The 17,046-nt window shown below is 41.4% G+C and overlaps 1 protein-coding gene and 1 long non-coding RNA gene across 21 annotated transcripts in view; one reads left to right on the top strand and one right to left on the bottom strand.

Moving 5' to 3' along the window:
• Nucleotides 1-1,889, top strand: part of Ptprk (protein tyrosine phosphatase, receptor type, K) — a 499,207-nt gene extending 497,318 nt beyond the window's left edge. For 19 of the 20 annotated variants that reach the window (XM_063265927.1, XM_063265913.1, XM_063265905.1 and 16 more), the window contains one exon: nucleotides 402-1,889. In XM_063265927.1, the coding sequence (XP_063121997.1) occupies nucleotides 402-455 (54 nt within the window). In that variant the 3' untranslated portion in view covers nucleotides 456-1,889. The remainder of the gene's footprint in view (nucleotides 1-401) is intronic. The other variant, NM_001029902.2, reaches the window with a different exon arrangement.
• On the bottom strand, nucleotides 1,595-15,328 carry LOC120098804 (uncharacterized). Its single transcript, XR_005497319.2, has 3 exons — nucleotides 14,790-15,328; nucleotides 14,499-14,645; nucleotides 1,595-3,361 (listed from the first exon to the last, which is right to left on the bottom strand). It is a non-coding gene; the product is annotated as an uncharacterized LOC120098804 (long non-coding RNA).
• Between the last annotated feature and the right edge of the window lie 1,718 nt (nucleotides 15,329-17,046).

The following is a 17,046-nucleotide window of genomic DNA, read 5'->3' as shown; positions in this document are numbered from 1 at the left end:
TAGAACTCACTCTGTAGAGTAGGCTGGCCTCAAACTGTGAGATCTGTCTGCCTCTTGATTGCTGGGATGAAAGATGCGTCCCACCACACCCTGGTTCTTTACCTTTTTGTAAGCTGGAAAACATTCTTTATTTTAATCACATAAAAGTCCTGGGCACTATATTAAATGATAGAAAATGCAGGGCAAAGCTAAAACATCTTTTTACTGTTGCTCCTTTTTCTTAAGAAGGGATCATTAGACTTGAGTATAAAATATATGTGGCCAGATGTTCCTGTTACATACAAAATAAGTAATTTGCAACTCTTAAATAATCTAAATTGCGTGTCAAGAATCAGCACAGATGCTGTTCTTCACTACTAGCCTTTTGCTAACTCCTTCCCTTCTGCTCTGACACCCTGCAGGAGCAGTATCGTTTCTGCTATGACGTGGCTTTGGAGTACCTGGAGTCCTCATAGTTCGGTGATACTTTGCAGAACATCACGTGGAGATCCGTCTGTTGAGCCAGCAGCTGTTGCACCTGTTCCACCTGCACCGAGAGATTTTAATGTGGGGGGGTGGGAGGCTTTTACATTGGAGAGGCAAACGTATTTTTCTTATAAAGTTGTGTATCTTAATAAAAACGGACTCGATCAGTTTCTGTTACCGTATGAGAGCATCCACATTTCGTGCCACCCAGATTATCTTCAGTCAGACGCAGATTCCACTGAGAAGGGATCCGCGTCTGTCCGGTGACCATGCAGCCTTTTCTCTCCTGCTTTCCATAGAGCAGCTACTATACATTGCATGCACTTTGTAAGTGGCGTCCCCCTCTCTTTCTAAAATGAAAGCTGCAGGACCTTAAGAGTGGGGAAGAAAACAAACTGTGGGAAGTCATGGTAAATTTCATTTTTATATGTTCCAAGTGTAGCAGAGTTCTATATTAATGTATAAATATAAATATATATATATTAAAAAAACTGGCTTATTTTCTTTTAATGTGCAATGATGGCTGGATCATTTCAAGTTCTTTTTAGAAAATATCATAAGCCAAAGACTCAAGTGTACATATGTCTATATGGAAGAAACACATTATATTTATTGGTTACTTACACTACTTTTTCGATGGCTAAAAGACTACTGCCACACAATCTTTTTTTTTTCGTTTGTTTCAGGAGAGTTTTCTTTAGCTAAAATCAATGGTAAACAATTTTTGTAGATTATTTTTTGTATGTCTAGTGTAAGTAGAGAGCAAACTTTCTATTCATAAACCAGGAAGCAATGTTCTCTGTAGTGGTTCCCTTGTGTACGTGCCTGTGAATTAAATTTATGTACAACATCTTGGCAGTTGTCTTTGAATAGAGGACCAAGTGAAAACGTTGTGCCGAAAATGTAGCTCTCCCCCAGTTTCATTAGGTAAATGATGGCTCGATGGCTGCATAGGCCAAGTCTGCACAGAGGAAAACACTGCTGCTAGCGTGCCCGATGTGGAATATCACCTTTAAGCATTGCTTAAACTTTAAAAGAGTCTCGGCCTGACACTGTCGGGAACAGCGGATGGCGGCATCGCCACTTGCAGGGTCAGGTTTTAGCAAAGTATAAACTTTCCAGGTAACACGGTGTTCCTTTTGATCTTCGCAAGCACAAGCTTTGGGTTTCTACAACAGACAGACAGTGTGAACAGATCGATGCCTGGCTCCCATTGCCTGCTTTTATGAGATTCCCCAGTGAATCTTCCTAAGTGTGGTTTCATTTACGTGCCCCACATAGCTGGAATTTCCCATCCTCATTGGCTTGCAGTTTGTTATCAGCTGAAGCGCTCCGGTGTCCTCTTTCTACGTTGCCTGTCTATGACATGGTGCTTATAAAGATTTAATGAAAGCAAGAGTGAAATAAAGTTTTTATAATTGTAACATGTATTGATTGGGCATCGTTTTCTCTTCTAAATTTCCATGTCTTTATTTCCAAATGAATATCTATGACCCGATATGAATATGCCACAAAAATCCTACTGAAAGTATGATTTATAGCCAGGCTGTAGTAAATTATATTTCTGTTCCCTAAACTGTGTCACATAGTCCAGATCAATGAAGGAGAAACAGGTAAGGGTGAAATGTCTATTATTATTATTACCATTATTATTAATCATTATCATTAGTTTCTTTTATTCTCCATCTTGTCATAATCTGTATTAGTTGCTTTCTGCCAACTATCTAAGAAAAACAGCTTTAACGGAGCAAGAATTTATTTTAACCCTCACCATGAAGGTTTCGGTCCACAGTCCCTGACCTCCTTGGCCTAGGGCTGTGGCAGGGACTCTGATGAGCAGCTCAGGGTGGTGCAGTGGCTCACCTCAGGGCAGCTAGAAAGCAGAGACAGTTCTCTCCCTGAGCAGTGCTGTTTCTTCTCCCGGGGTGGAAAGTATAAAGGCAAGCAGGAAGATGGGAAGGAAGAGAGAAAACCTACTAGCCAAGAAGAAACACATGGACAAGTTCGTGAAAGCTCCCCATAGCCCAAACACCACTGCCCATGCTCTGCCTCCCAGCACAAGTTTTGGTATAAATAATTGTAGCAGAGACACCTGACCTAAAATATAGAAATTCACGAACTCATGCAGGATGTGTTTACCTGGCAGCGATAGCTATATTACCATTGCACGTGACTCTGATTTGCGCCACAGAGATTCATTTCTCCTCACAAAGCTGCACCACACTTAACGGCAAATACAGCTATCCACTGAGTTCAGTGGACCATGTAGGCTCTAACACTCAATGAAAGAACAAATGGTGTCTTCTTTTTCTGCATCAATAGATAAAACATACCATGTGTGCTTTGAGGACTACTGTAGCCAGTTTATCAGAAGATGGTATGAGAGGCTTAACTGTGGTTTTTTTCTGCATATTTGTGTTCAAAGACTCACACTTTATAGTGTTGAAAGCCTCCCTTAGTAGACCCATGTGTGGTCATGTCCTTCCAACCATGTCCTTCGGGAAAGGTACCTTGGTAGAGTGCTGGAATATAAACTCTGGAATATTGTGAATTTGAAATGTCTCCAAAGTGTGTGTGTGTGTGTGTGTGTGTGTGTGTGTGTGTGTGTGTGCACGCGCATGTGTGTGATAGACTTGGTGGCATACTGATGGGCTCTGAGGGAATGAGTCACCATGAAGGTTCTAACATTATTAATGCATTAATCCAGTAATAGAGTTATAATTTGATGATGTCATTAAGAGATGGTAGAAACTAAGAGTTGGGGATCTGGAAACATGACTCAGCCATTTAAATTACCTGCTGTGCAAACATGGAGGCCCGTTTGGATCGCCGAAGTTCATTGGTCAGCCTTTCTGAGTTGGTAAGCTCTAGGTTCTCTGAAAAACTGTCTCCAAAACTAAGGTGAGGAGAAATTTGAGGAAGATATATTATGTTGACTAGTCATGGAGAAACTAACAGTTCCTTGTTGAAAAACATGCGTGACTGAGAGCGTGACCCAGGAAGGTGTATCTTGTCCCTAGGCCCCGACTGTCACTTTGCTGTGTACTCTGGTGGCCATGAGGTAAGCAAGTCTGCTCCATGGCACAAGTTCTGCCATGATCTTCAGCCCCACCACACCTTAGCAAAACCCTAGGAACCAAAATAAACCTTTTCCCTGTAAGTTGCTTTACTCAACCATTTTTGTCACTCAACATGTCCTCTAGGTAATCCTTTCAGTGTCCTCTAGCAGTTTCTCCTGAAACATCGACTTGTGATGTCATATCTACCAACCTTTTTCCTGTATGTCCTTATTAGGGAGAGGCTGGAACTCTGTGGTTCACAGACACAGTTAAAGCTCTCATGCTATTAGAAGCAAATAATCGAATGGGAATGAACGCATTTTAACCAAGCACTTTGAATGAAAATGTGGTCTTCTAGCCTAACCAATACAACCCATTTCTTATACTTAGTCTGAGGACAAAGGAAAGGATTTCAGATAAAAACAGTGTACCCAAGTGATCTCCAATATGGAGAGGGAACCAAGGATGTCCTGGACATGGACAGTTACATTGGCTTCTCACCAATGTTGCTTATTAAATATTTGTCTGTTGAGATCCTCCCAGGTTCCAGGCATAAGCTTTGAAAGTTAGACCCCAATAACTGTTCCTTACCAAATAGATTTGGCTCCAGGAAATGGAATGACAATGCTCAGCACCTACAACACTCTTTCAACAACCATGAGTGATAATACACAGGAGAATGCACCTGTAAATTCAACTGGAAGTAAGGCATGGCCTTGATACTTAGACTAACATCTTTTAGGGCTTAACAGTCCTCCATTTGTATTTGATTGCAGTGAGTTTTGACAGCAATTCATTCTTAAGAAAAGAGTCAGTAGTCTGTCAATGCTCAAGTGTAGTTAGCAGAATTTACCCATACAATATTTTCAGTGACTTCATACAAACTTCACAGCCTTCCAAGGTCTGTGGCAGTGTTTTTAGAAAAGACCAATTTCATGTATAATCTGTGTATGATTTATTTATTGTTATATTAGGTCAAGTGAAAAGACAGGTTAGCATTATTCACTCTAATAATCTCTGCCTAGCTACTATTTCATAAGGTCTCCCTACACCTTGAATAGAGGAATGAATGGTATCTGCACCTTTCCACAGTACTAGCCTAGTCAGTCCACTGAGTTTCAGAATAGTATTATCTGGAGTCAAAAGGAAAAGCTCTTCTTGGGATCTACTGTAAGCTACGACTCACTTCTAGAATATAAATTGTCCAAAGATCAATAGAAATGTGATAGATCCATAACACTTCAGCACTTCCGTCCCCCTCCACAGTGATTTGAAATGCTAACCTGGAAGAGAGCAAACACCAGGGAGACCCTGCCGCATCAAATCCTAAAAGAAAGTAATGGATGGATTTCTAAACCACTGAAATAAACATAAGGTCTCTTTAATGTTAAAATCTGTCCATGGAGGGAGGAGGGACACATATTTATGGCAGCTAGCACCTTTCGGAATGCACTTGTCAATTTCACAGAATAATATGCAGCCAAAACTTAATATAAAACGGCACTGCTGATATACCAAATTAACTCTTAAGGTCTTATTCGTCTTGACTCTACCCTGAGTATATAGAATTGAGTCAAAGAAAGCCTTGAAAAGGGAATCCTACTTAGAGACATGTATTTAGTATAGCTAGATGTGGGAATAAGAAATTCAAAATGGTTTTCTAAATAGAAATTAGACCATCCAGGCAGGGAAAAGCCATGTGTTAAGCTTTGTGGAGGCATGAAGATACACAGTCCAACTGGGTAAGTAGAGAAAGGATGAGAACCATACTCCCTTGTGTTGCTGACAAGAGCAGTAAGTACACTCATGGTTACAGACTAGAAGGTCCTTCTGGGTAGAGACTGCAGTCATATTTTGTTTTGGTTTTAGGATTTCACATGACCATTCTGGTCATCCTGCAGCAGATGACGTCACCTTTTGCTTTTCTACTGGCAAATTCATTTATTAAAAAACAAAAAGCAACCTGAATTTTTCACTCTGGGTAGAGCACTGAATGCTACCCACTCTGCACTCGCCATTTCCGCTATTAGAAACACAGATGCAGGAGTCATGGTGATTGGCGATGGTCACTTGACAAGACAGAGGGAACAGTGTCAGTATGATGACAAGTACCTCTTTGACTCAGAAATGTCTACAACTGAAGGATACAGCAGGTACCACTCCAGCCTGTGCATACGCATGTGCACTGCTGCATGGGAACACAGATCCATTCTGATGCATTCTTAGCTCATTGTTCAAAACAATGCAAAAGAAAAAAATCAAAAGTTCAGTGTCTGAGATTTGTTAGGGATAACAAGAAACTTAGGTCTTTGGAGCCTGTATCTAGCATGGGAGGGCTACAGGATCCCTGGTGAGTGACCCATTGTAGACTAACATTGCACTCTTTTGTCCTTTATACATATGGAAAGAAATAGGAGTTTAGTTGTTCCAATAAAACTATGTCTGGATTTTTTTTAATACTATGTTTTCCATTGGCCTTATATTTCTAAACACACGTGTCTAGTAGAAACTGGAGAAAGGTGGTTTTTAGCTGAAGCAGGAAGAAGAAGAAGGTGTCTAAGAGGGAATGTAGTCAAAGTACATGATGTATTTGTATGAAGGGATCTTCATGGCCGCTGTTCTTTATTGTCGACATAAAAATATAAAAAGTTAAATGTTGTCTTTTAACTATGTCCGACACTGCAGTGCCCCAAGATATCAGCTAGACATCTTAAGTCTCAGTCAGCAAAGCCTCTCACCCGCTCTGCTCTATCCCAAAGCACATTCCCGAAGGCCTCTCTGTGAGCCTGGCAGCAATCTCTCTACCCATCCAGTTCCCAAGGCACGTTTCCATGCCAGAAACACACATCCCAACTCCGTGGCAGCCCAGACCAGCCACCCCACACTCCCTTACACTTAAATCTGCACACGAAAGAACACACAACACAATAACCTTTGATCCAATTGATAAGATATAATTGCCCACCTAAACATACAAAACCCTGTACACATCCATCCCTTAAGAACATTCATAACAACCTGTAAAGGTACAGCGTGGGATCTTAACCTCAGCTTCCATATTGTCCCGCCGCAGCTCTCTGTCTCCTGCCAGTTCCTCCCTTCAAACTTTTCTCCTGCCCATCCTTCCTTCTCATCCAATGACAGGCCTCATTCTCTCTTGTGCCTGCCTCACCTGTATTTTGCAAATTAAATGGGGAGAAGGTTCTGGTGAAGTCACCTGAGTCCTGAGTACAGGACTAGGCAGCCATCCAAAGGGGCAGCGGAATTAGCATCAAAATACAGATAACTCCAGGGCAAACCACAACACTTTATTCAGTATATCCTGAAAAAGAAAACATGGGACTGGGCTGTGGTTCTGTTGGGAAAGTGCTTGCCAATCAAGAATTAGAACCTGTTAGCTTCTGAGTGTCCGTATGATAGTGAGGGTGGCGACGATGGGACTTTGGGTCTTGGGGGCCAGCTGGCCTAACAATATTAGTAAGCTTCAAGTTCAGCAGAAAGACCCAATTTCAAAAAAGAAGATGGAATACTATTGAAGAAGACAGTGAGCATTGACCTATGACCTCCATACAAAAGCTACATAGGTATGCATTCTCTTAGAAACTGTTCATTGTTTTTTCTCTCTAGATAAGTGTGCAAAATTTCGTCAGTTGTGAATATTACTCTTATTGAACTTGGATCCATTCATTACCCCAACAAAAGAGAAAGCTAGCTAGTAAAATCTTTCCCTTCAAGCATCCTTTAGTTAGAAAGTCAGTATCATACTACTAATAAACACGAAGCCACCCATGTGAATCAACAATATGAGAACTCTGTAATAGCCAGATAACTTTGGAACATATAAGACAAGATAGTTTCACCCAGATGACAGGAAGCATATTTGAGATGTTGACTATTAAAACTTGAATAAGTTTTCTGTCTTTTTCCAGCTAACAAAAATTATTTTTTATACTTAATTTCATTCTAAGTTTTATTTTATGTAGATAAGCCTCATCTCTTAAAAATAGGAAAGGCTCGGGTAGGGTAGGTATTAGCTAGGCATGGTGGCTCATACCTATAATTCCAGTACTCAGGAGGCTGTGGAAGGACAATTGCTGAAAATTTAAAGGCACCCTGAACTACATGGTAGTTCTAGGCCAACCTAGGGTACAGAGGAAGATCCTCTTTCAAAATAAAGAAAAGGATAAGTGTGTCTCTGCTCACTGCTGAGATCATGAAAGCATATTTCATCAGGTAGCTCACCTTTCGCTAGGCTTCTCAAAATAATGACAAGAAAATAATCCTTCCAGAAATAACATTGCAGCTTCAGAAAGAGCATGTGCCACGATATAGCCCGAGGAGCTGCTTCAGTCACGAGGGCAGCACAGCATCTGTGGATCACCCTGTAACCCAGATTGTGACTGCGTCTGCTGACTTCTCTGACAGGTGCAAACAGTGTGGGCACTTGCCCGCCCACAATGGGAGCCTGCCCTTCACTTCCAGAAATCTAATTGCCTGAAGCACAGTCAGCAGACTCAGGTGGATTTATTTTCACCTTCGTGTTTTATTCTTAGCATGATAAAGTGTTTGTTAATTACTTACTTCCCAATGTCAGGTTCTTCACTGCCTAGGATCAAATGTGGTCGATGGATAGGAGGCAGAAGGGTTGTTTGCACATAAGAAATCACATGATTCTCTTTCTCACTGTAGTAATAGACAGTTAGACACCGAAGACTGCCAAATCCAATGGCCTTATTAGTAAGATTCAAAAATTAAAGCCTAGATAACTCATATGTCTGTGTCAAAAAAAGTCATATGGTAGGTAACTGGAGATTTCTGCTATGATCTCCATCTCCTTCGTTGCCCCTGACCTCCCCTTATCCTTGACTAAAGGTGTTTATACAGAGAGGAAATCAGAACACGGAGTTTTCAAGCATTGGAGAGGAAAGGTGAACAACAGAATGAATGTAATTGTGGGTATCTTACAGCATTCTTATGTCTTTGTTTAATCAATCATATTCGATGATTTAATAGCATAACTGATACTAGTTCCAAGTAGAAAAAAAGGCAAAAAATATTGGTGGTAATAGACTGTCATACTCAAACACAAAAGCTGGACACCGAGAGAAATCGCTGAGAACATTGTACCCAGCATATGCACAAAAGCAGTAAGATAATCAAGACGGAATCCACAAGAAGGTAAGGAAAGAGATACATAAAATAATAAGAGCAAAAAAGACAAGTTACAGGTTTGGGCGCTCACATACCAATAATCACTTTAGACCATCAACAATGCCAATGTATACATTTTGTAAGATTTTTCAAATTTACAAAACGCCAATATAAATTAAATCAATTTATGAACCAGCTTACTTATCAGAAAATACACAGTGAGTTGAAATCAGGAAAGACTCAATTTGTATACCACACAAACACTCAGGTCAAACAGTTACAAGTAGCTGCACTAATATATAATAATGAGCGCACCTCTAAGCAAGTAGGATTACCACAGTCATAGAGCCTTCCTTTATAGCAAGGAAGACTACTCATGAGGAAGCCAGAACAAGGCTAACTTCTCACATATCGGGGCCATGGGGCTTCAAAATGCATGAACTCATTCCTGGTAGACAAGACAAATACATTGCTGTGGTTGGAAACTGTGTCTACTGAAGTATAATGACACCTCCTGCCCTGTCCTTGATCTGCCCAGTTGTCCATGGTCAGAAGTCCTCAGGGCTCTCTTGGACACCTACCCTTCCTTTGAACTCCTTTTCCGGGGGCAGCTCTAACATCCCAATCTCTTTAGACAGGGAAACAATGGTGTCCTTAATGGAGTGCCTATGACCTAAAGCTAAGATAGATGCGCAGTCACCAGAACCTGATGGTCTTATGGAGAAACTTCAAGGGCAAATCTAGTCCTGGGAAATAATGCTTTTCAGCAGAGTGAAGCAAGGGTCACAGTAGCTTCTGGGTCTTGGAGATATTTGCTAATAAATGCCCACTAGAAATGTACCCTACAAAGACCTGTAGGGCAGCTTGGGCAGCTGTCCAAAGGCTACTAGCTACCTGAAGCCTATTCTGTTTCTAAAACATTAGTAAAATAAATTCACAGTGTATCAGATTGCCATAAAAATATTAATTGTACTCCTATTAGTAGCATTTCAGAACTGGAACATTCTATGTCACTTATAATTGCTCTAAGGAAATTAAATCCATGAACATACATAGACATATATAGGACACATATGCTAAAATTAGAAAGCCCTGATAAAAGCCAAATGCATGTAAATAAGGGAAAAGATATATGTTTCACGAGTTGGAAGAATTTACATAGTCAAACTTGTAGCTCTTTCCAAAATGATCTAATGTATGTAATTTTATGCAATCTCTATAAAAAACTCAATTAGAGACATGTTGGCATGGTCAAGCTTATCCTAAGATGTGAACAGAAACCCTCAAGAATATAAGAGCTAAAGCAGCCTTGACCAGATGTAGGATAGTTGGAGGAATGCATTCAGTGTTAGGTATTATTATATAAATATAACTATTATATAAATATAATAAATGTAAATATTTATATATTATATAGTTTACTTGTTTAGAATTACTCAGTGCTCTTAAGCTTGACACCCAGATATTAACTCCTAAGATCTAAATGATAAACTGGAGTTCACTGAAACTAAGAATTTTAGTTTTAAGAAATAAGAAAATATCTACAAAGTACGCATCCGACAAAAACACAAGTATTTAGGGCTTTTAAAAAAACACTAAACTCAAGAGTTGAACAAAATGCAGGTAGGATATGGACCAATGACCTTAAAAGACACTGTACTGAAGACTCTACAGAAGGAAACCCCAGAAGATGATGAATTTCTTTTACTCCTTTGGGAAAAATGTACATTGAATAGCTAGAATAAAACTAGTGACAACATTACACAGCAAACCCTGAGGAAGATACAGAAAACCTGCACGCTGTGGTCCACATAGGACATGTCCTCCTTGTGCTCATTCATGTTTGAATGATCTACCCACAGCTTGTGCTGCTAGTTTGAAGGCTGTGGAACCATCAGGAGGTAGAGGCTAGCTGTCAGAAGCAGGCAATCCAGTGAACTTCAGAAAACTATACTCTCTTATTTCTCTGCTTTCCACTTGCTGGAAATGAGCAATGTCATGTGATTTACAGCCTTGACATCTACCATGGCTTTCGGCTGTAGGAGACTGAGAAACAAGGTACTCGTGTCACACACATACACAAGCATATTGAAACACATGCATCCACACGCACACACACATAACACACACACACACACACACACACACACACAAAATCAAGAACTATACATTACAAAGCTGCTATAATCCTTATTTCTGTAACTAGTCATGTAGCTGGGGCTGGCTGGTTTCCTCTCCATTGGACACAATTGTTCTGTTACCATCAGCCACTATTGCAGAACGGGGTATACAATACAAGTGTTTTTTCCTAAAGGATATGAAACCTTGAGAGTACTGCTTGGGGGTGTGGTTTGAATGTTCATTGAACTACCACAGGTAGACGAGTTGTAGCAAGAAATAATGACAGGATGCACACATTTCCTGAGACAGCAGTAACAAACCACCAACAATGTGCTATTTCACACAACAGACATATAATCTCTCAGATCTCTGGTAACCAGAAGTCCAAAGCCAAGGTAACAGTGGGCTGATTTCTTTCTGCAGCTGTTCTCAAGGGTTCTCCCAATGTCTCCGTCCAAGCTTCTTATGATGGGCTCTGTTTTTTCATCCTTTGATTATAAATGTGTCTCTGAATCCTGTTGCACAGGATTCTCTCTCTCTCTCTCTCTCTCTCTCTCTCTCTCTCTCTCTCTCTCTCTCTCTCTGTGTGTGTGTGTGTGTGTGTGTGTGTGTGTGTGTGTGTATTTGTAATGACACTTCCCATCAACCTTGGGGCTCATCTCTATAATCCAATATGATCTAACTTCAAGATTCTAAATTTAATCAAAAAAGAAAAAAAACCACCTTCTCAAATAATGTGTCCACAGGTTCTAGATTGTCAGATTTCCCCACCACAAAACTTCTTGGATTCTAAATATGGTTGTTACTGGCTCCAGAGACCTATTTATACTTGATAATTAGGATTAATCAACTAGCGAATATAAAAACCATCATGGCTACATAACCACTTGCCAATAGTTTAAGTCCCGAGGAAGTTGTAAGGCCAGATGGCAGACTCGAGTTCCAGTTCAATAACCCATTATTGTGCCTGGGAGAAATAGGACTCTGAGATTAATAAAGCAGAAGTGTTGGGGATGAAAAGCAGAGAGGTCGGATTGTTTTATTGGCTGTGATATCAAAGAGAGTCGGCCTCATTTTCACTTCATACTTTAATTGTAGTCAGACAGGGCCAGGAATCAGCAGAACAGGCAGATAAGAGAACCACTTAGATCTAGGAAACTCCCATTCCTAAGGTATCCATGATGTCCTGTGAATATGTACATGGGATGTTCAGGTGCATTATCCTAACCTGCTCCTACATACAACCTAGTAGGTGACCCAACTATATCCAATCTACAATTAGAAAAATCTTTAACCACTCCTCGATGGGGCCTAATAGAGTCAGCTTGATAGAGGAAGAAAGATCACCTGACCAAGATAACAAGCAAACAAACACCCGATATTGAATATATAACCAAAATAAATGCTGCGTAGTGAATATGTTTTTCAAAATGACTGTTCTTGGGAAGGACCTGGTTCTGAAAAGAATAAGAAGGAGGGTCTTTTCAACCCATAAACCAAAAATGGAAAGAAGCTCGATGGAAGCTTGGGTAGAAAGTGTCTAGTCAGACTGGCGCACACTGAGAATGCTACAAAGTGAGGTCATCAGGGCGTTTGCAGGCTGAGTTAAGAGTTTGGATGCATCACGCATCATTGGACTCCATTCTCTGTTCCCTCACTCTGTGTAATCATGGTCCATGCATTGGCCTGAATTGGATGTGGCTCATTTCAACAAATGTTTACAGGACGCAGTTTAAGCCAGGCCTATAATCCGAGTGTCTTTCTCTCCCTGTATTTCCCCTGTATATCAAACAGTGTCTCTACTAAAAGAAAACACACAATTACATGAGACCCCAAGGCACCTGAGATCTTTCCAAATCCCCCCTTTTGAGCTCACTGGGTACCTCATTCCCCTAAGTACTTTGGCACTTCATTTACAGTATTGACGAATTCATTGCACTCCTTAGTAAGTAATTTGACTCAGGACCACGAGAAACGAAAAATAAAACTGGATTTAAGGAAGTGGTGCCATACATCCAGTTCAATATCACTGAATATAAATGAAACATCCCCCCACCCAGTCCAAACTCATAAATGATACAACATAAAAACATATTTTGCAATCACAGAGCCTACTATGAAAACCAGGAAAAGAACTTTCATATATTAAAAACCAAAATCTAGACACATTTTTCAAATAGCTACAGCAGCTGGCTAATGTCAGGCAAAAGCACACAGGCTACACAGCTTCAGGTCCTACATGTCCAGGCTCTGAGCCCCACCACATCTGTATAACTCAGGCCTGAATCATTACATACAGGGACAAACACATAGCCAAGAATAAATAGCAAACTCTCCCTGCAGAACCTAATGGGGTCTCACCACCTTGAAACATAGTCATTCTCCTGGTTAGAGATTTTAGATTCTGTTACGTTCCTATGACTACCCTCACAAAACTGAAGAGATCTAAAACAACAGAAAAATATATCTCCATTCTGAAGGCTGAAGATCTGAGGTTCAGGTGTGGGGAAGGCCATGCTCCCTCTGAAACCTTTAACAAAACCTTCCTTGTATCTTTCTAGCTTCTGGCTGTTTGCCAGCAATCCTGGCTATCCCCTGCATAGAGCATCACCACTCTAAGTTTGACCTATATATTTACCCAGGCTTCCTCAGCGTACTCTTATTATGATACTAGCTATAAGGAGTCAAAGAACTCACCTTATCGTATGACCTCATCATAACCTATTTGCATCTACAATGACTATATTTCCAAATAAGGTCAAAGCCTGAAGATTGGATCCTAGCATTCACTGTTAGAGCAAACCATCAGTGTGTAACACATAAGATAGATATTAAGTATACTCTCTGTCCAATTATTGTGGAGGTAGAATGACTATATTTTCAGACATATTCCACCCATAGCAGGGATATATGCAGAACTGTATACCCGGTGGTTATTGCTAGGATGTCTCTTTCTTGGGTATTTATGTATCCATAAAACATATTTTAACTGGTCATTAAGTGTCACATAAATGTTTTCCTGGCAGTACGTTGCTGATTGTTGGTTTTTAACTTATGTGTCTGAGACCTATTTACATTGAATATCTAAATTTTTAAAATTTCTGTATGACATTGACTGCAGTGTTCTAGTTTATTGAATCAGTTTGGGGTGAAGGAATGCATTTTGCTCCCCACCACTCCCATTTTACTGCCCTGTATCTCATTAGAAGATAAGTCCATGATGCCAACACTGAGGTTGCCATGCTTTCCGAATCACAGTTGGATTAAGACAAGCAAGAGATCAGTATGTAAGAGGAGAAGGGAAAACTATGTGGCTATGGTCTGATACTCGCCCATAGTTCCAGCTTTCCATATTCCAATAGCAGCAAACTCTCCTTTGATGCCTCAGATCCAGTGATGACAATGGTTTCTTCCAGCTCCTGCTGCTTTCTGAGCCCATAGCCTTTCCAGTGGCACTGTGCGTAGCTGTTAGAAGCCCTAAAGCACATCCCTCAAGCTATAGGAAGGCAACAGGTCACTTACATGTTTGATGAACATATGACTCTTTTGCCAGGAGCAGGTAGACTCCTGGGAATCTCAGGCAAGCAATGGCTCGTATCTTTACTGAAACATGTCAGCCTCTGGCATGTGCTGTGAACCCACTGACCTCGCAAATGCTTTCTTTTTAGTTTCCATCAGTAACTATAACCTACAGTGCCTCACCTTTGCCCCGGAGTTTCAGCGGTCACAGCCTTACTGTCTTTTATCCAAGTCATGTCTGATCTCTGTCATGTTAAGGTCTAGAATAGTGCAGTGGTCCTCAAAGTGTTGCCGGTGAACCAGTGTCTGCTCAAAGCTTCCCGCTTGTCCCTGGTGAGACAGGAAGTCCATACCAGAATAAGAACTGGGTCACTAAACCCATTGTGGCAGCAGCCCTTCTTTTCTCTTAAGAAGAAATGATTTGTTTTACTAGGGAACAATGCACCAATTTACATGCTTGTACATACGCCTTACCTCCATAATGCCGACAGGTTTTCCTCCTCGGTCTGCAGGGAACTCGAACATCTTATTGTCCAACAGAATATTGTGATGAAATATCCCCGTCCTACAATGTCATCAGAAAGAACTCCAACTGGGAGGCACTGCAGATTGCAAACGCGTGACTGAGAGAAACCCATGTGAAAAGCTGTGAAATGGATCCCAGAGCATCAGCCTATGGCTTCTAAGCGAGAAACGGTCGTTCTGTTTCGTGCAGCCAACAGCGGATGAGCCCTAGCCCTTGGCTTATCTTATTGCAACCGAGAAGAAACAGATCTATTTGGGTTACGTCCTAGTTTGTTTTTTATTGCTGTGATAAACACCATGACCCAAAGCACCTTGGGAAAGAAAAGAGTTTATTCCATTTTACAGCTTGCAGGCTGTCATGAAGGGAAGCCAAAGCAGGGAATCAAGCAGGGCGTGACCCTGAAAGCAGACTTACTTAACTGAAGTAAGAGAAAGACTGCTTACTGACTTGTCCTTTATGGCTTCCTCAGTCTGCTTTCTTAAAGTAACCCACGATCACTGCCTAGGCGTACTAAGTTTACACGGCAGCCATTAATCAGGAATATCTTCGAGCATCGTAGTGGCTGCTACCGGCTCGACACCGGCTTTGTCTGTCTGCGCGTGCGCACCACTGCGGTCGGTACTCCAGCCCAGCCGGTGGAGGAATCATATAAAGAGGCAGTGACCAAAGTTATCGAGCAGGAGTTGACATGTTTGAGTTTCCAACAGCTACCCTGCTGGACTGTCATGGAGGATACGCCCAGAATGTAGCATTTTTCAATGCAATGACAGACGCCCACAAGTATGATTCTTCAGAGGTCACAGCTCCTCCGGGTGGGATTTCCAGAGTTCTTTTAGAAGAGAAAAGCTGCAACAGACGTCCCCAGATTCTAAGGCACTCCAGGAAGACTCACCTGGAGTGAGACAGAAGGTTTATGATTGCCAGGAGTGTGGGAAATCTTTCCGTCAGAAAGGTGATCTAACATTGCACGAGAGAATCCACACTGGCCAGGAGCTGTTTGACTACATCCAGTGTGGAAAAAGCTCCAGGGCCAACGGCAATCTAGTTACACATCAGCGAATACACACGGGAGAGAAGCCCTATCAGTGCAAAGAGTGTGTGTGTGGGAAAAGCTTTAGTCAGCCAGGCAGTCTAGCTGTTCACCAGAGACTCCACACCGGGCAGAAACCCCACAAATGTGCTATTTGCCAGAGAAGCTTCAGGAATCAAAGTAACCTTTGATTCACCGAAGAGTCCACAGTGGTGAGAAGCCCTAGATGTGACCAGTGTGGAAAAGCTTTCAGTCAGAAAGGAAGCTTAATTGTTCACATCAGAGTTCACACGGGTCTGAAGCCCAATGCATGTTCCCACCGCAGGAAGAGCTTCCACACCAAGGGGGATTGTATTCTGCATGGAAAAATCCACATGGGAGAGAGAGACACCCTACCTCTGTGGTCAATGCGGAAAAAGTTTCACTCAGAGAGGGAGCCTGGCTGTGCACCAACGAAGCTGCTCGCAAGGGCTCACTCTCTAAGCGCTCTCTTCAAAGTAAGGTCTTCTTACGAATTAAGAGTACAAAACCCTCTGTAATCAAGAATTTTATCGAGTGTCATAGGGTAAGTAGAAGTTCTTTCAAAGGGACCAGCACTGAGTAGGGCAAACTGACTTCCCCCTTCCCCCAAATTAATATGAAAAATAAATATCCTGTTTATCATTTTTTAAAAAGAATATCTTCTACTTTCTTGTCTAATAGGTTAATTTGATGGAGGTATTTTCTCAGTTGAGGCTCCATCTTCCCAGATGACTCTAGTTTAGTCAGCTAAACAAAAAACTAGGCGGCACAAGTGTGCTACTGTAGTTCTCCTACAATGTAACTCTAAAGCTGCTGAGAGAAATTTGAAACAATGGAGGACTCTGCTGGAGGCCCAAGCTTCTCTCCAGCTGATCTGCCACGGAGGTCTAGGTTCTAGGAGTAGAGAATGGCATTTGGAGAGTTTTCACCAAAGGAGGTAAACTCCGTTGCCAACCATGGAGACATCACACTACAGCTCCTTTGGAAGTCTCATTTGCCTTCTGTCTACTTCTCGTTTCCAGTGGCAAAGGAACTTCAGTTAGGTCCTTGGCGCTCGTCGAACAGGCACAGCTGACAATCGGCTGGAACAGCAAGTGATTATGAGTATGAAACAATCGTCCAAATCTGAGTGTAATCTGACCCAAGACATTATA

Source organism: Rattus norvegicus, chromosome 1 (genome assembly GCF_036323735.1).
Source record: "Rattus norvegicus strain BN/NHsdMcwi chromosome 1, GRCr8, whole genome shotgun sequence".
NCBI lineage: Eukaryota > Metazoa > Chordata > Mammalia > Rodentia > Muridae > Rattus > Rattus norvegicus.
Note: the sequence above shows the minus strand (reverse complement) of the source record. Positions and strands in the feature narration are given on the sequence as shown.